At 32.2% G+C, this 19,702-nt stretch overlaps 1 protein-coding gene across 1 annotated transcript in view; it reads right to left on the bottom strand.

The window, feature by feature from the left end:
- Nucleotides 1-2,442: 2,442 nt before the first annotated feature.
- LOC143047917 (transcription termination factor 2-like) overlaps nucleotides 2,443-19,702 on the bottom strand; it is a 30,076-nt gene continuing 12,816 nt past the window's right edge. The window contains exons 11-24 of the mRNA XM_076221262.1: nucleotides 18,829-18,957; nucleotides 16,021-16,174; nucleotides 14,446-14,572; nucleotides 13,686-13,885; nucleotides 13,149-13,207; nucleotides 9,938-10,029; nucleotides 9,324-9,415; nucleotides 8,610-8,853; nucleotides 7,735-7,884; nucleotides 7,059-7,126; nucleotides 6,459-6,695; nucleotides 5,984-6,058; nucleotides 4,311-4,394; nucleotides 2,443-2,642 (exon numbers count right to left, since the gene is read on the bottom strand). Coding sequence (XP_076077377.1) covers nucleotides 2,582-2,642; nucleotides 4,311-4,394; nucleotides 5,984-6,058; nucleotides 6,459-6,695; nucleotides 7,059-7,126; nucleotides 7,735-7,884; nucleotides 8,610-8,853; nucleotides 9,324-9,415; nucleotides 9,938-10,029; nucleotides 13,149-13,207; nucleotides 13,686-13,885; nucleotides 14,446-14,572; nucleotides 16,021-16,174; nucleotides 18,829-18,957 — 1,772 coding nt within the window. The 3' untranslated portion in view covers nucleotides 2,443-2,581. The remainder of the gene's footprint in view (nucleotides 2,643-4,310; nucleotides 4,395-5,983; nucleotides 6,059-6,458; nucleotides 6,696-7,058; nucleotides 7,127-7,734; nucleotides 7,885-8,609; nucleotides 8,854-9,323; nucleotides 9,416-9,937; nucleotides 10,030-13,148; nucleotides 13,208-13,685; nucleotides 13,886-14,445; nucleotides 14,573-16,020; nucleotides 16,175-18,828; nucleotides 18,958-19,702) is intronic.

The following is a 19,702-nucleotide window of genomic DNA, read 5'->3' as shown; positions in this document are numbered from 1 at the left end:
TTTTTGTTCATATTTGTAAAAACAAAGCAACGCTTTTTATTATTTAGAGAAGTCTGCTGATAGAGGACAGCATTGCTGGTAATCCTCTTAAACTTGATTGAGTTTTAGTTACTAATTATAGCAACATTAACATCATTTTCTGTAAAAATTCAAAAGAAAAGAAACATTTCTATTTAAATGATAGGATCCCCGATTGGTGATAAATTAATCTCCTCCAGTTTTCTACCTGGGGTCTTAAAATATTTAAAAAAAATATTAACCAAAGATGTGAACCTAATTTTATGTATATAATTGGAGTATTACAGCCAACTGATAAGCAAGGTAAGAGAATCTCAAAATTATTATTTCAATAGTTTAAAAAGAATAATATTGAACATTGGCCAGAGTTGACTACTGCCTTAGACTTGTCTTGTTCCACTCGAAAGCATTTTGCTGAAATGTTGCACTGCTTTATTATTGTATGATATATGTATCATAACATGATTAGTGCACACACAGAAATGTCTTGCCTGCCTTACTGACCCAGATAGAATTTACATTGAAACTGATAGTCTTAATGAGGTCAAGGTAAGATCCTGCCTGCCAGAATTGTACACCACACATTTCCATACACCAAACAAGTTAATCTTTTGCTTTAGTGCGAAACAGACCTAACAGTGAAAAGTTAACACTTACTTTTGAACAATAAAAATGAGGTTAAGGTCAAATTAAGCCTGCTAGACTTATATTTACCCCACATAATTATTCTTTACACTGAATATAGTTGACATATGGCTTACTATCCTTATAAACAGAACTTAAAGAAAAGTTGACAGTGCCCACAAAACCATACAAGAAATTTCAAGGTCAGATTAGAAACTTGCTAGTCAGACATGTTCACCTTACAATCATTCTATACACTAAATATAGTTGACCTTATGCTTATAATATCTTGACCTGTAAATTAAACCATGATCACTGATCCATGATATGAGGTAGTGGTCAGGTGTATCCTACCTGTTGTACATGTTAATACTGCAAGGAACCCATATACCAAATATAGTTATCCTATTACTCATTATAAGTGAGCATTTCACTTTAAGAAAAACAAGAACGTTTCCCTATATATAGCTAGTACACGAATGCCCCATCCACACTATCATTTTCCATGTTCAGTGGACTGTAAAAATGGGTTAAAAACTCTTAATTTGGCATTAAAATTAGAAAGATCATATCATAGGGAACATGTGTACTAAGTTTCAAGTTGATTGGACTTCAACTCAATCAAAAACTACCTCGAACAAAAACTTTAACCTGAAGCGAGAGAGAAGGATGAACAAACAAACAGACGGACGCACAGACCAGAAAACATAATGCCAATAAATGGGGCATAAAAATTTTAACAAATAGTAGTAGTCACAAACCCATGAAAATAAGGTCGAGGATAATAGACCGTTGGTTTTCATGTTTAAATGGTTTTACTACTAGTCGTTTTTGGGGTCCTTTATAGCTTGCTATTTGGTGCGAGACAAGACTCTGTGTTGAAGACTTTGACCTATAATGGTTAACTTTTACAAATTGTGACTTGAATGGAGTGTTGTCTCATTGGCACTAATACCACATCTTCTAGTTCTTCTTATATCTATATATACTCCCAACCACATCTTCTAATTCTTCTTATATCTATATATGACAAGGGAAACTTTGTGGAAAAAGGTATCTGTATTTTAAAATATGGAGCTTTACATGAATATTTAACGCCACCTACTGGTTATGAGACCTAGGTCTTCAAATTCTGCAATTTTCATCGCAGGCAGACAAAACTAAATTTTTTCATTTCTAACATTTATTGCTGTATATTTTGTATCCCTGTAAGGCAATTTGAATTTAAAAGAAAAATGTATATAATACACAAAACTTTGACAGTACTATGAAAGGGAAAACTTTTTCTTTACACTTTTTTGCATAGGAATGATTGACAACTAATGGTATTCATGGTTAAAATATACAGCTCTTCAAGACTTAAGGCCAAATAAAATAGTATGTGTAGTTCCAGTTACATCTGAAAAAAAGTTTGGGTAGGTAGGTAGGGATTTTTTTTTTATTTTATGTTTTTTTTTAATTGGAGTCTATGGGAGAATCATTCTGAATTCAACAGTGCTTAATGAAAAATGACAATAAAATCTTTAGGGTAGGCTAATTTCAAGACGAAAAAGTAGGGAAGGTAGGTTCACTGGAACCACACATATATTTTTATTTGGCCTAACTACAGGAAGTAAAAATAAAAACATCAGACATTTTTGTCAACTCAGTATAGTCTTACATTTTTTTGAAAAAAACTGTTCAATATTGAAGATTCTAGTATTTTAACAATATAAAGTATAAAAACCTGCATCTATTTTTTTGCATCATATTGCACTATAAAAGTTCTGAATTATGCATGTAATAAATGTAAATCCCCAATACAAATATGTCTTTATCAAATAAATGACATATAAAAACACAAGAGATCTAAAAATTCTAAAATCCTTATATAGCTACTATTAAATAAATAAAGCAATTAAAATGCATGTACATGTATGTCCATATAGTTTACTATCCATCATACACCAAATATCATCCTGAGATCCTGTAATGTCAGTTTGGAACTTGTTGCCTTTGATCTGAAAAATAAACAATATAACGGTATAATATTATTCCCTAATAAAGAGTATTTTACTGTTTTATTAATATTTCTATTTTTTATTTGCTATTTTTCTGCCATTTTTTGTTTCATGGTCTATTGCACTGGAAATTATCATTCTATTGCACCTGTGTGCAGTCTATTGACTGACCTGCTTATTCTGAAATCTGATTAAATGAAAGGTATTCATGTTGCCCAATCAAATTGGGTCTTTTAAACATTCTTGGGTTTATTGTTTTGATCGTCTGCAAATAACTTCTATGATGGAGCGGTTTGCAAATTTTGAAGAATTACTTTAATGATTTCTTGTCATTTAAGGTGGTACCTAACACTACAGGGAGATAACTGTAAAATCAGCTAAACATTTTGATTACGTTGTGTTGTTAAGGCAATATCAAGCTTCTCAATGATCAAAATAAGTGTTCATCAAACTGCTATATAACCAGTGCAATTTTTCTGATAAAACGGTTGGTACAAATTTTTTGAAATTTTTATATTTTTTGTCAAAGGGTCAAAGTAAATACTTTGTCAAAATTTTAAGAAATTAAACGAGCCAAATTAATTTTTGTCAAAGTGTTGGGTACCACCTTATATAACTCTGCTTTCATGTCCGTTTTATTGAATTACTAAAGTATTGGTTGTAAATGTATGATTCTTACACATTATAATTAATACAGTTGTTACTTTCATGTGTTTTATTTCTAAGAATTTGTTAGAACTGACTCAGTATGTATTAGGTAATAAAACATTTATTGAAGGTGTAATAGTGCAATAGATCAAAATATATTTCCCTTGGTATGAAGATCATTGTTCTATTGCCCTCAGCCGTTGGCTTCGGACAATAGAACAATGAGCTGATCTTCATACCAAGGGAAATTTATTTTGATCTATTGCATAGTTACATATTAAATAACTGTCTACTATATTCTAATCTTATTTGTTCAGAAAGAGTTACATGATCAACTGTATTTCAAAGGTAGACTGAAAATGGAACATAGAAAGTGATATTACAGAGTTTTTTTCCAAATTCTTTAAAAAAAACAAATTGTACTAGCTAATGAAAGATTTTTTTTCTCTTTTTTCTGCAAATTAACAATAATTTTAAAGACAATTGTAACTTTGTTTGAGAATATATCAATCTAAAGAATTATATAAACCTTTGACTTAATTCTCAGCCGATACACTTCTTTAAGGTTGATATATCCTCAAGTCAACCTCTTACAAAGACTATAACTGAATGTTTTCTAAATTTTAACTGAAATCCATTGATTGGTCTCATGAGGATCACAGACTAAAAGCTAATATGTCACAAAATAAATAATGCAGACCAATTTTGTGATATTTTATCAACTTGGCTGGTCACAAATGCTAATATTTTATTTTTTGTGTTTTGAACACCACTTCTAACCACTGCTTTTGGGCTATTTCATGGCGGCCAGTTTTTATTGGTGAAGGAATCCAGAGTGGCTAGAGCAAACCATGACCTTTAAAAATGAAAACTGACAATCCTAGTCAATTATGATTGGAGTCGAGTGCACCCACACCAGTGGGGTTCGAAACTCAAAACTTCAGTGTTGACTGACTAGTGATTACAGTAGTAACTATCCACACTGCCACCGAGGCCTCACAAATGATGATAAGAACCTACCCTGTTAAAACATTATCAGCAAGTTTTTTCTTACTATCCTGTAGTTGTACAATTTTTTCTTCCACTGTATCTTTACATAGAAATCTGTCGAAATAAAATAAACATTGAAGATATTTGTAGCTTGTGGACAGATTAAAAATTTCAATTCATTTCTGATATCTAAGTTAATCTTATTTCATACATCTTTTGCCTTGTAAATCTCATTTTTAATCTAACGCATGTAAAGAAGGTATTCTGGTTAAAAAAAAGATGAAGAGCAAACTCATTCTAGAAAAGATTGGCAAATTATAACATCAATGGAAAATTGGTGGGGAATTTATTTGTTTTTTTCGGGGTATGTTGGGCATGACACCCCATCCACAGTAAAATCTATATTGCAGATTATATTTAATTTGATGTCGATTTTCTGTGTTTTAATGCAGCACTTTTGAGCTATTTGGTGGTGTTAAGTTTTTATTGGTAGAGGAAGTCACCAACCTTTTCTATAGGAAAACTGACAATCCTAGCTAGTCAATTAAGATTGGAGTTGAGTGCACCAGCACGAGCAGGGTTCAAACTCACAACCTCAGTGTTGACTGGCTAGTGATTACAAAAATAAATACTTGAACTACTTGAGCACCAAGGCCCCTAAATGGTATTTTAAAACAATCAATGATATAAAGGCAGCAGGACATGTCCCCTGGGATAAAACTTTGGTAAACTAGAAAGGTCAAGACTATGAATAATATATATTGTTTAGAGATGGGGGTCAAAATCATTTTTGAGATACTTAATAATTTATTATAGAGGGGAGGGGCATAAATGCAGATCCTCCATAACTAGTTTTAAAATATTCTAAAACATTTTTGTCCTTTTGGCCAGATTGATATCTGCAATACAAGCACTAAATCTTTTATCTAAACAGCCTAGTGATGAATGGCTAAATGAGATGCAATTGGCTTAATTGTTAATTTATGGAAGCCAACTGGTGCCAATAGCTCACACTAGTCATTAGGGTTAGAATACAGTTAACTTAAAAGAAATCTCTTTTTTATGCTCTTTTTTAATGAGTGCTAATGAAACAAGGCGATTTACCTTAAAACAAGAATGTGTCCATAGTACATGGATGCCCCACTCCCACTATCATTTTCTATGTTCAGTGGACCGTGAAATTGGGGTCAAAACTTTAATTTGTAATTAAAACTAGAAAGATCATATCATAAGGAACATGTGTACTAAGTTTCAAGTTGATGTAGCTTTAACTTCATCAAAAACTACCTTGACCAAAAACTTTAACCTGGACTTCGCACTATCATTTTCTATGTTCAGTGGACCATGAAACTGGGGTCAAAACTATAATTTGGCATTAAAATTAGAAAGATCATATCATGGGGAACATGTGTATTAAGTTTCAAGTTGATTGGACTTCAGCTTCATCAAAAACTACCTCGACCAAAAACTTTAACCGGACGGACGAACGGAGGCACAGACGGACGGACGGACGGACGGATGAACGGAGGCACAGACCAGAAAACCTAATGCCCCTCTACTATGGTAGGTGGGGCATAAAAAACTGTAAATCTATCTAAACATTTCTAATTTCAAAGTTATTCATCAAAAACTGTCCCAATTAAAAGTTTAAGGAACCCCCCTCTATAAACTGTAATATTCTCTCATGTTAATCTAATATTTACCTATGTATCATGACATCTCTGGTCTGTCCTACTCTATATATTCTATCACAAGCTTGATCTTCTAATGCTGGGTTCCTGCAAAATAGAATATAAAAGGTAAGGCATTTACAACTAAGGACAACCTCTTCACATTTCAACTATTTTGTTAATCCATAAATGTATAAAGTTTGAAGTATCATGATAACAATGGCAAAAGGTGTTCTTAATTTGGACTGTTCAAGTTTGGTTAAATTGAATATAGATTATAGATGCAATGTATTACATTTGATGATATTTAATGCTTAGACAATAAGTTAAATTCAAGTAAGAATACCATATTCTGATTTTCAAATGTCACTAAAACATGAGAAATACTACTCCTTGAGGATCTCATAATACATTGAATTATGATCAAACACATGGTCCAAGAAATCAAATTTATAGATAACACCTAATACATACATGTGCATACAAATAAATGTAGTATAAAACATACCAATGTTGATCTAGCAAGAACAGGTGGTTTCCTCCGATCAAATTAAGACCAACACCACCAGCCCTCAGGGACACCAACATTACTTCAGATCCTTTGGGATTTGTGTTAAAATCTTCCACAAATTCGTTTCTCTTTTTAGGAGGAATGTTGCCCTGGATGACACTATACTTAACACCCATTCTATCTAGATGGACAGCTATTATATCCAACATCTTAGTCCACTGTGACACAATTACACTGAAACATACATTTATGAGATACGTTATAAAACATCAACAAATCTGTAAATGAACAAAATGATTAAAATTCAAAACTGATACATTGATTCATTATTTTTTATAAATATACATGAGATCATTGGCACGCATACCACATCTTATATCTACCAAATTCACAGAACATTATATAACAAGACCCTAAAAAAGTCTTTAAAATATTACAAAATCTAGCTTTACTCTTGTTTTATTGCATTATTAAGTGTGTCAAGGTTCAAAATAATGAAATAAGATAATATGACAAAAATTATTCAAAAGTAGATGGACTTGTTACATCATTAATTATTTATACACTTCATAAAGAAAAAGAAAAAAATGGGAATACCTTTTCTGTCTTCTGTTCTTTTCTGAAGAATCCCTTATTTCTCTCAATTTCTTCATAACTGCCTCCACCTGAAAGTTAAAATATTTAAAGAAACAAATCACAATTTAACAAATATATTCAATGGAATTCCAGAGGTGGATTTAGACGGGGCCCAGGGGCCCTGCCCCCCCCCCTTTTCTGGGAAAAATTTAGTTGCTTATATAGGGAATCACTGAAGCATGACTGGAGCAGGCCCCTTCTTAGGCAGTCAATGGGCCCCCACTTATGGAAAATTCTGGATCAGCCACTGCATTCATACCACATCTCATTTTTTTTTTTATATCTAACTGCTACATCTACTGTTGCAAAGATGGATATAGTTGCAGTTTTGCCTTGCATTGAAAGTGTTAAAACACTGACATTTTCTTTTGACAAAAAATAAATAAATTAATAACTGATTAGTGTTTTAAATCAACAAGAACAAAACACATTTTCAATATCAACCTTCTGCATTTACAGTTAGAAAAAAAAAATTAACAGAAATAAAGGAAGTCAAATATGACATTAACATCAAATTCTAACTGTCTTCTAAGTAAACATGTTGTCTCATTGGCACTCATACCAAATCTTCTAATATCTATGTTTATCAATCAGCAAAGGAAACACAATAACTGGTGTACTTCATTTTTTCATGTACCTTTGTACTGAGAGAGTCCTTTTCAAAGCAGGCATTAGATTTGGTAAGAGAAGGTTCTTTTGTTCCCTCTTCCTCCAGACCCATTCCTCTCATCTGCTCTACAATATCTAACTCTAAACCTTCATCCTCGGCTATTTCATCTTCTAGTGCCTGCAAAAATGGTACTTTAGAGATATTTTGATGAAAACAAAACAAAAATCTTTTATCCCTACTACATATTGAATAATATTCAACTTCAATGAAAATATAGTTCATTCACTTTAAATCTTTTTTATCCTGAAATGCATGATGTCCATTATCTAATGATAGGGCTGCTCAATTCAAAAATATATGATACAAAGAAGACCATCATACTTCTGGTATAATATTGACTGTTTGACACCAATCCATAGCTGAGATCTGAAGAACTTGCCCTGCCTTTTTGGAACCACCAATAAAATGAGAAATGCTGTATGTTAAATTTAGTTAATCATTCTTCTTGAAGAATTGTGAATATGCAGAGAGACAATGTAACAATCTAGATTAATGACAGTAAATGTTGTGAAAATAGTTTATAAATTAGTTAAATCTGTAAAATTTCTTTCTACTGTTTTATAATTCATTTCACATTGTTTGTGTAATAATATTGAATATCAAAATGTACACTTTGCTCCATGTTAAAGGTTTTGTAGTGACTTAGAGATGAATAACAGCAATAAAAGTGTTGTACCTCTGCTTTTGTGTTATTTGGTTATGCATGTACTGATTTTGTGACATGGAGGAATAATCCATATCCTTTGTTTTTAAATTATGCATGTCATTTAATTGTTTCTACTTTTTGAAAGTCTTATTTGTTATAGAAGAACAAGTTCTATATCTGTATTCTTCATACTTACATCTTTCATTAAACTTAAGTGACAACAACATTGTCGTAACCGTAACAACATAACCAAGATCATTTGACCTCCAGGTCTCTGTTGTGTGTTGAGGGCCAGACCGCCTCCTGTTGCCTGTGACCCTTGACCTACAATCTTTGAGGGTGATTTGTCTTGAAATGGGTTTACATTTGATGTTGAAGATTGACTTGAAGTGTCAATATCCTTTTCTCCATGTCGTTTCAAATAATCTCTCATAACATCTCTATACAAAAAAAACATAATTTTCATGAAAACACTATTGACTAGCACCTGGTGGAAATAGCTTAGGTAAATTGACATTGGGCAATCAACCCGGCATCTATTAGAATGGTCATTATGTACATTTTGCTTATTTTTAATTTCCAACAATTGAGAAAAATTTGAAATCTTTATTTTTGTTTTTCTGGAAATAAAAAAACCACCTTACATTTGAAAAAAAAATCAGATACTTGTTTATGAATCATTAATACAAGAAGCCCCTTATTTTTTTTTTTATATATCACAGTCTTTGAGGAATTCCAAGTTAACTAGCTGTCCAAACTTGCAAACAAAACTGCTTACTCTTTATTAGCACATTTTTTTTTGTGGGGTCTTGTATGGAGCCCAAAAAAGTGTTCAAACTGATGTTTTCTTTATAACCATTACTTGAGTAATTTAACCATAAACTGCATTGACATATGTAGATCAACCTACTTTGATTGAGCAAATATCTTTTCATACACTTTTCTCTCGTTGTCCGATAACTTGATTTCATATTCCTTCACAGTCTTTGTAGGTAAAGCTACCTACAAAAGAAACACATTTTCATTGATAGGGGACACTAAAAAAAGATTAATCGATGTTTACCTGTCAACACTTAAAATTAAGATTTGCATTCCAGTTAAGGGAGTTCAAAACAAATGTATCACGCTTCAGTGTGACTATTGTTCCAATTAAATGATATTTTAAAAGTTTTTGACAGAGCTTAATTTGAAGTGCTGCTTAAGATATAGATTATATGACATTTGAAAAATACACCAAAATTTTTTATTCATATCATAATATTAAAGAGAATTGCTACAGAATTTAAATGACTTGAACCCAAAACTTTTTGAAATGGTGAATTAGATATTTAAATTTTTCAGTTTAAAAGAAGCAATTCTAAACAAATGCAACTTACTGAAAACACAAAATGAACATAGTAAGAAAAGTAACAAAATGAACATAGTACGAAAACAGTCCTATATAAATCGACAGGTATGATCCCATTTTAACAGACACTTCAACTATAAATAATAAACTGACCAAGCTAGATTTGTAAAACTTACCAGCGGTTTTCCAGCCTTGTCAACTTGATTCTTTGTTCTTCTAAGCAATAAGCATTTCACTAAAACATTCAGGCGACTATGACCACTGTTGTCTGAAAATATAAAAAACAAGAAATGATTGTAACAAGATGCTGTTAAAAAAGACTCTCAAATAAATCCCCATCCCTATAAACCCCTAGGGATTGGAAGTCTACCCCTATTGAATAAATTTCAAGTTCATATTTGACCATTTACCCTTTGACTGTTTCATTATGTCTCCATGGTCATTACTGAAGATCCCACTAACAGTCTCAAGATATAATCATTTGAAAATAAAATAAACTGTTGACACAGAGATACATCTAGCCTAATACATGTAGTGTAAAATTTAAAAAGACAATCAAATGGACAACAACATTTGTTGAATGATTTAAGGAAACAAAATGACCAAATAAAACATTTAAAATCCTCCAATTGTTTGGCATTAGGTGTTTTTCCAGCTACCTCCATTGCCATTTATCAACAATTGTGAATGTTCATTCCACACATTTACAAATATTTTCTCATGCACAAATTATATAAAATGTTATTAAATATATTGAATATGTTTGAAATAGTCATGCAATAACAAAATGAATTAAGGTAAGGTTTGCGTACACAGGGAGATAACTCGAATTCAAATAATTGAAAAAAGGAGGGATCCGCCATTTTGAATTGCTTTGATTAACCAATGTTCTATAACTACAATATTATCGAAAATAAAACAACACCTACCTCAAAATCGCCGTTTTCATGTAATTTTATCAAAATTTGAATCGTACAAGTAACGTTATGACCTTCAGTTTGTTAGTTTTCATTTATATGACGTCACGTTAAGCCGTAACGTCTTTGTGCAAAAACCATTCATAAAGTTTCGCGGAATTTTATTTTTATTTCCTTTCATAAATGTACATTTTCATGCCCCCGCCGTAGCAAGGGGGTACTGAGTTTTATCCTTGTCTGTTTGTACGTCCGTCCGAATGTACGTCCGTTTCTACAAAATTGGTTTCCGTTCTCTAACTTTAGTTTGCCTCAACCAACTGATATATAAAACTTATGCATAATGCTTTTTACCACAAAAACACAGAATAAATTTGAATTTTGATGTCGTCACTTTTACAGTTCTAGATTTATGAGGGGTCGGACAGGGTTCACATTTCTCCTTTCTCCCGTCCTTTTCTCTTGTCACCCGCCGTAAAACCTTTAAAAAAAACTAATGTATGGGAAGCTCATTTCAACAGAAATTGATCTAATATCTTGTGTTTTGATGGCTTGTCCCCGTCCTGTCCTTTCACAAGATAGAAGTGTTGTTTATTCTGCTTCAAGAACCCCGATAATTTTTTCACTGACTGTTAAGCTGTCTCTTTCATTGAATTTGTAAGTCTGATGCACGCCGTTTCCGATTTTTTATAAAGTATAAATACAAATTATAGAAACGCAGGATTGGGTGAAAAACGGCACATTTTTTGTGACACTTTTAGTCAATTTCGTTTAAAATGGTTGGAATTTACATAATGCGCCACTGATGTGTTTTACTTATAGAGGATGCATATATATATTCTCAGATATTTTTATTGCATAATTTTTACGAATGACAGAATGTTGACTTGGTCTTTCAAATGTACAGTTTGCAAGGTTTATCCGCAAATACGCACACAACCCACACGTTTACATCATTCGAAATATATGTTATTTTATCAATCACTTTTACAACTGACGGAATGTTTCTAATCGTATTTTTTTTATGGATGCATTAAAAATGTGTCTTTCAGACACACCTATTGTATTGTGTCGTCCTGAACATACCTGAAGTATTTGCCACTGGACATTTTACAACCCCTAATCAAACAAACTTCTATGCATATCAGTCAACTTTGAATTAATTTATCTAAAAACAAGGATGGTAACTGGTGTCTCTACACATGTACAGACTCACTATAAAATCCGGGAAATTGTTAGTTTTTAGTCTTTCTCCGTATACATATAAGAGATCATAATGAAGTAGTGACGACGCTCGGAGTATTTTTATGAGGTCGTTTTCCGAATTTTTCGTTTCTGTTCTCTATCTTTAGTTTGCTTCAACCAAATGTTATAAAATTTATACGTAATGCTTTATAATGGTTTATATTTATGCAAGAGGGGGCATCATCAATGTCCCATGGACACATTCCTTCAAACTCAGAGTCTTGTACATGTATTAGTACACAAATATGACCAAATTTAAACACCTCCCCTTCCGACTGATAGTTGTGGGCATAAAAGTTAAGGAACGACATCAAAAGTTCAATGTAGGATAACAAAAAACAACTTAATTCACATAGTTTGTTCACCCGTCTTAACTTAATTTGGGAAAAATTTGATTGACCAATATGGATATATGTTAAATCGATGTCAAATTGATAAAAACTTGCAGCAACTTTTATCCCCCCCCCCCCCCCCCCAAACTATTTGAATTAAGTTTTTTTTTATCCTACATTGATCTTTTGATGTCATCCCTAAGTTAATCACTGTTTTCTGTCATTGACTATGGTCAGTCCCAAAGTGTTACAAGACAAAATGATTCTTTGTAAAAAGATGCTATTAAAGATGACTATCTTCTTTGGAGATCAATTTTTTGTGTTTTACAGAAATGACAACATGAACACATAACGCCCATTTCCGTAAAAACGAGTTCGGGGACATACCAATTTTATTAACTCATTGCAATGCAAATAGTTAAATCCTAAAGTTCACAGTTTTTTACAAAAACGGGGGACCCGGAAAAAGGATATTTTTGGCTTTTTGTTGCCATGGCAACGGTTTTTTTTTAACCCAAAAATTAAAAAAATCTTGTTTTTAGGAACTTTTTATGATTTTTTAATTAAAATTTATTATTAATGAATGGACCACAATTATTTATACATGTTTTGTTCAGTTTTATTTTTTTATAGTCACTTGCATACATTATTATTTCAGAAGAATTCAAATACAATTTCCCCTAAAAATCGTCAAAAATCGGAATTTTGAGCTTTTCACATGAAAAAACTGGACGGGCGATGTTTGATTTTTTTTCATTAAATGATTGGGTACTCCTCCTTGAACGAAATGATGTATCATATTGGTGTAATATCACTAAGAAAAAAATCCAGGTTTCATGCAAACCTTACCTTAAGCTGTACATTTCTACCATGTACAAAAAAAACGTTTGACATACCTCTCTCAACCTGTTTCTTCCATAACTTGTATTCATCAAATGGGGAGCATCTTAAAAATCTGAAAGTTTAAAATTATTTAATCTGAAAAAACTCAAACATTATATCTATGTCTTAATGTCTTTTTTTTTACCTCAAGTTAAACACCTATATAAATTTCAATTTAGTCGTTAACAGATGAATTTTCAAAGATATTACTTTCAGTCAGCACACAAAATTGTTTACATTATTTCTGTTTGTCGCCTGTTATTGGACATCAGAGATGCTCCCAGAAAATTTGATTTCTTAAGAGAAAATATCTGATACCACAAAAGAAAAGTGATTTTTGTATGATGTCAATATTTAAAATGTCATATAAATTCTTTGGTTAAGTGTTGCAAATCTCCAAATAGAAATAAGGTATATTTGTAAGCTATTGAATTTCAATGAAATGTATGTTTCAATTGAAAGTTAAATTTAAAGAATAAAGGTGAATTTTTTTAATTGTTACTCAAATGACAAATGAAGTTTCGAAATAATATTTTTTTACATGCAAATACCTTAATAAAGAAAATATATCTAGAAGTTTATTCTGTATAGGGGTACCAGTCAGTGCCCAGCGGAAACCAGCTCTTAGTCTACACACTGCCACTGCCGTCAAACTTTTATGATTCTTAATGTTGTGTGCCTCATCTAATACAATCCTATCCCAGGCAATGCGTAACATCTTTGAGTCTGACTTGTGTTTCACTGCAGAAAGCTAGAAGAAAACAATAAACATTTATTATTTGAACAATATAGTATGTTTTGTTTCATATGATTACTACTTCAACTTTCTCTTTTTATATGTTCCTTTCTTGATGTAGTATTGCAATTCATTCATATACACCCTTTATTTCCACCCAGTTATCTAACAAATATATCTTGATTCTGTGCTAGTCTCAATATTCAAATTGTTTTGGTCTTTAACAATAATATCGATAGCTGGTAAATTATGACAGTGTTCCAGATTTCCTTGCCTTTTGTAGTCTTAAATTGTAAATATAATCATAATAGATTGATGCTTATTGTCCAGTACCTAATTGTATGCATTCCCAGAACTAAAATCAAACAAGCAATACCTAATGCATAATCATTGAATCATGGAAAACAGGTCATCACATCATTTAGACATACAAACAAAATTATAAATATGCACGATGAACATATCTTGCATGATGCAGACTTGACTTAAAACCAACTTTTATCAATTACAATCTAAATAATAAAATCAATGTAAAACAATAAAATTCTTGTACAGATTGGTATTAAAATTATAACCTCATCTTTTTTATCCTCTTCATCGGGATCTTCATCCTTAGCAGGGTCCTCAGCATTAATATCTGCTGCCCCAACCTCCTTAGCAACCAGGTTATAGGTTGTCAATACTACATCATTGTCAGCTAATCTATAACATTTAGATGCTAAATTATCTAGACTTGTTTTAGAAGCAATATAAAAACTATTGGTTTGATAGCCTTAAAATGGCAAAAATGGCAATTTCGGTAAGTTAAAAAGTTGATAAGCCATACATTAAGAAGTTGGCAATTGAAGGTTATCTATTCTTAAGTACCTGGTACTGTAATTCTAAGTTTTAATCTAAGACGAAATGATTGACAAATACTTATGGTATATGGAAAAAAACATTGAAGTACTTTAAATAACTAGCACTTACAGATGAGCAGTTTACTGATAATAATGCCAAACTGATCAATCAAAGTATGTACATGTATGAATGTCCAAATAAGATATTCTGTTAGATAAATTAAATTATTGCCCATTGGTTATTTGGATTGGTTAGAAAAAGGTTTTTGTAGCATTGTTTATGCATTTTAAACCATTTTAATAACCAATAAAGAATTCATGGTTTATCTAGCAAGTTACTGTTGTAGGATGAAAAAAAAAATGACTAGAGCATTTCAGGAAAGGTATCAAAAGTCATAGGACAATTTATATCAGCGCTCCCCTTTTTTCTTAATCTTCTTTTTTTTATTTTCTATTACTTTCAATTTTTTTTTATACGTACTGTGAAATTACATATACTCTAATCTCTATATAATATATGACCGCCGTTGATAGAAAACTTGGAAATCATAATAAATATCAAATACAATGTACACTTTATTTTATCGAATATGTATGTTCATATTAAACTCCATGTGTTGAACCAATGCCTGTGTGAATCATTTCGTTAGAGTCCCTGAAGTGGATACCTTGATATGCAGGGTTGTCAAATTATGCAAATAAATGCAACTTTAAAATAATATCCAAAATTGACAACAACACTTCGAATGGTCTGCAATTTTATTTGCTATGGTCTACATGTTTGGCCTGCAAGGCAGTCTTCATCAGGACAATTTTTATACAGAAATTAATCCCTGAAGTACTCAAAGTGGTGCATTGAATTTGACGTCGTCATGGTGAGAGAAAAAATGAAAAGTAAAAGTAGCAATACAGAGTTATAAATAGATAAGATAAATATAGAAAATCAAAGTTTGTTTACAATGTAACTTGTATGTTCATAGTATACAGAAAAAGCAAAAAAAATGTCCTGTCCCCCCCCCCCCCACCTCCAAGAACCTTGTCCGATGACGGAAACAATATCCAGACCTCTTTATTTTCATTTTACTTCCAAAATAACCCAAACGGAATAATCATCAGCGAGGATGACAAATGCAACTATGCATGGTACCTATAGGACACAGAGGCATGATGGTTAATTTATTGTGGAAGGAACAGAAGCGACACACAAAATGAGGTCTTCTCATTTAAAAGTATAGATGTGACTAAGTACACACTTGAATTGATCAGCTGTAAGATTACCTCCCCTTTTTCATCAAGGGAACATAACTCTACCTTAGTATATCTGACTCTCTATCAGGTCCATGATACAGCATCACTTTCAGTCTACTTCCTTTTACTCTTCTTTCTATCTCTGTTTTCCACTGATGGATTAAAGATGCTGGACAGATCACCAAAGTAGCTCGTGATTTAACCAACTTTTTGCTCACTATTAAAAAGACAAACAAGAAAAAAATATAAAGTTTTGGTAGGTTTAAAATTTAAAAATCATACCCAAGATTCATCTTTTTTTAAGAAATATAAGTTCATCAAAAACCATTTTAAATTTGTTACAATAAACTTCCAAAAGAAGCTGTGAAAAATAAATTGGCTTTCCTGCTTGTGTAAAATGACAAAAATTACAAATTTCTTCTGTCATAAGATATAAATAACCTCAAAACGACTATGTTTAACAAGCTTACAATTTATTTTTTAGTGATTTTTTTTAACAGAAAGAGTGTTTTATTTTTAAACCACTTCTTGTTAAACAAAGCCTTAAATGATGGTCTGCCAGTTAACTACAATGTATGACAATACGAATATCACTGTTATCACAGAGATATGTCTCGCTTTTTTGTAATTTCTATACCGGTAATGCAAATGTTAAAATAAAAAATAGCAACATTTTAACATGTAAGTTTAGCAAATATTTAAAGTCATTGAACTATAACTGAAGGTACATGGCTAAACAATCTCCATTGAAATGAGATGTGCCAATGCTAATACAACTGCAAACCAAATACCATTGACTTATCATAAGTAGTTCTCTTTAGACAAACCTAATCACAAACGAATACCGGTACATGAAAACTAAGCAAAAGTTTCAAAGTCAATGGACCATCACTGAGGGGGCGGGGCCAAAAAATCTCCAGGGAAATGAGCTTAATGAGGTATTCCAATGCTTATATAATTGCATACCAATTATCATTAACCTACGACTAGTGGTTCCCCATAAACTGACATCACAAACTTATACATTACAAGAGTGCACACGCTGAAATGTCTCGCCTTCTTTACTAATCATTGATATTATGTTGATAGTCCTAAATATAAAACTTTATTACAACTGTCACATAAACTTAACATAAACCAAGAAAACTCTACATTGACCTTTGAACCATGAAAATGAGGTCAAGGTCAGATGAACCATGCTAGGCAGGCATGTACAGCTAATAATTCTTCCATACATTACAACAAATAAAGTGGACCTATAGCTATTGCTTATGGTTTAAGAAAAACAGACCAAAACACAAAAACTTAACTATAACCACTGAACCATGAAAATGAGGTCAAGGTCAGATGAGACCTACCAGTTTGACATGTACACCTTACAGTCCTTCCATACACTAAATATAGTAGACTTTTGCTTATAGTATCTGAGATATGGACTTGACCACCAAAACTTAACCTTGTTCACTGATCCATGAAATCAGATCGAGGTCAAGTGAAAACTGTCTGACCGGCATGAGGACCTTGCAAGGTACGCACATACCAAATATAGTTATCCTATTACTTAAAATAAGAGAGAATTTAACATTACAAAAAATCTTAACTTTTTTTTCAAGTAGTCACTGAACCATGAAAATGAGGTCGAGGACATTGGACATGTGACTGACAGAAACTTCGTAACATGAGACATCCATATACAAAGTATGAAGCATCCAGGTCTTCCAACTTCTAAAATATAAAGCTTTTAAGAACTTAGCTAACACCGCCGTAGCTGTGGCCGCCGGATCACTATCCCTATGTCGAGCTTTCTGCGACAAAAGTTGCAGGCTCGACAAAAACTAAGAAAAATTTCAAAGTCAATAGACCATGAACGAGGGGGCAGGGTCGAATAATCTACATGGAAATGAGATATGCTGATGCTTATACAACTGCATACCAATTATCATTACTCTACCACTACTGGTTAACCACAAACTGACCTAATCACAAACGAATACATGAAAACTAAGCAAAAGTTTCAAAGTCAATGGACCATAACTGAGGGGGCGGGGCCAAATAATCTCCATGGAAATGAGGTATGCCAATGCTTATATAACTGCATACCAATTATCATTAACCTACGACTAGTGGTTCCCCATAAACTGACCTAATAAACTAATACATTAAAACTAAGCAAAAATTTCAAAGTCATTAGACCATAAATGAGGGGGCGGGACCAAATAATCTCCATGGAAATGAGATATGCTGATGCTTATACAACTGCATACCAATTATCATTACTTTACCACTACTGGTTCCCCATAAACTGACCTAATCACAAACTAATACATGAAAACTAAACAAAAGTTTCAAAGTAAATGGACAATAACTGAGGGGGCGGGGCCAAATAATCTCCATGGAAATGAGGTATGCCAATGCTTATATATATAACTGCATACCAATTATCATTAACCTATGACTAGTGGTTCCCCATAAACTGACCTAATAAACTAATACATTAAAACTAAGCAAAAATTTCAAAGTCAATAGACCATGAATGAGGGGGCGGGGTCAAATAATCTCCATGGAAATGAGATGTGCCAATACTTATACAACTGCATACCTAATATCTTTGACTTACCACTAGTGGTTCACCATAAACTAGACCTAATCGCAAACTAATACATTGTTGATGCCGTTGTCAACGTCGCCATGGCCGACGCCCGGGAACAGCATACCTATGTCTCGCTTTTTGACTCCGACAAGCGAGACAAAAACCCACTATAACATAACTGACATGGTTCCTGATTTTGGACAGGTCAAAATATAAACCTCCTCAGATCTTAATTTTTTTTATTTTATTGTGTTTTCACAATTTTTTTTATGTTTACTTACATTTTTCTAACTGTTTGTCTCTACTTAACCAAGTCTGTTTATCTTCTTCTGTACCGTTTTCCTTCAGCTGTTTTTGTTTCATTATCAGTGAGATCATAGTCAGTGTTTTACCTAAACCCATGTCATCAGCTATCCAAAAAAAGAACATAATGTGGTCATAATGAAGATACCCCTTTCATTTATAATTGTACGTAACAAGAACACAAACTGGTTTATAATTTATAATGCAGATCCAACATGTTTTTCCATTTTCCTCCATGAGAGATGGCACATAGTAGTAACTAACATTATTCTATGAGTCCTAGAGTTATTTTTAGAATTGTGTAGTCCAAATCAACTGTGAAGGTGTAATTGTCAAACATTCACTAACCACAAGGTAAGGGATAGTGAAAATTGGAAAATAAAACGTGTTAGATACAGAAGTATTCTATTTAATTAGCTCTAATGATCATAAGATATAAAATAAAATTGCTTGTTTTGTTCATTCAGACCTACAATCCTTTCATTTGTACTTCAGTATTTTTTAGAAATCAATCATGTTCACTTGGTTAAACGAGGGTATAAAAAATTCAGAAAAAATCAAACATTTGTTTTTCATTACAAATTTTATTTATTTCCTTTTGTAGTTGTTACTTTATCATATGGTACAAAAATCATTCAAAACAATCAATTTATGTTGGCCCCCAGATGACTTTCAAAATGTATACATCATTGAAAAAGTTCCAAATTATCTCCCTTTGGTGGAAAAATGCCTTTTTTGGGCTCTAAAATTGAATTATCTTTTTCAACTCATCGGTGACCTATCTTTTTTAATATAATTTCCATATAAGCTGTACTTAAACTAAATTATTGTACAATTATCGCGATTTCTGTA

This window comes from Mytilus galloprovincialis, chromosome 10, assembly GCF_965363235.1.
Source record: "Mytilus galloprovincialis chromosome 10, xbMytGall1.hap1.1, whole genome shotgun sequence".
Lineage (NCBI taxonomy): Eukaryota > Metazoa > Mollusca > Bivalvia > Mytilida > Mytilidae > Mytilus > Mytilus galloprovincialis.
This window is presented reverse-complemented; position numbering and strand designations above follow the sequence as displayed.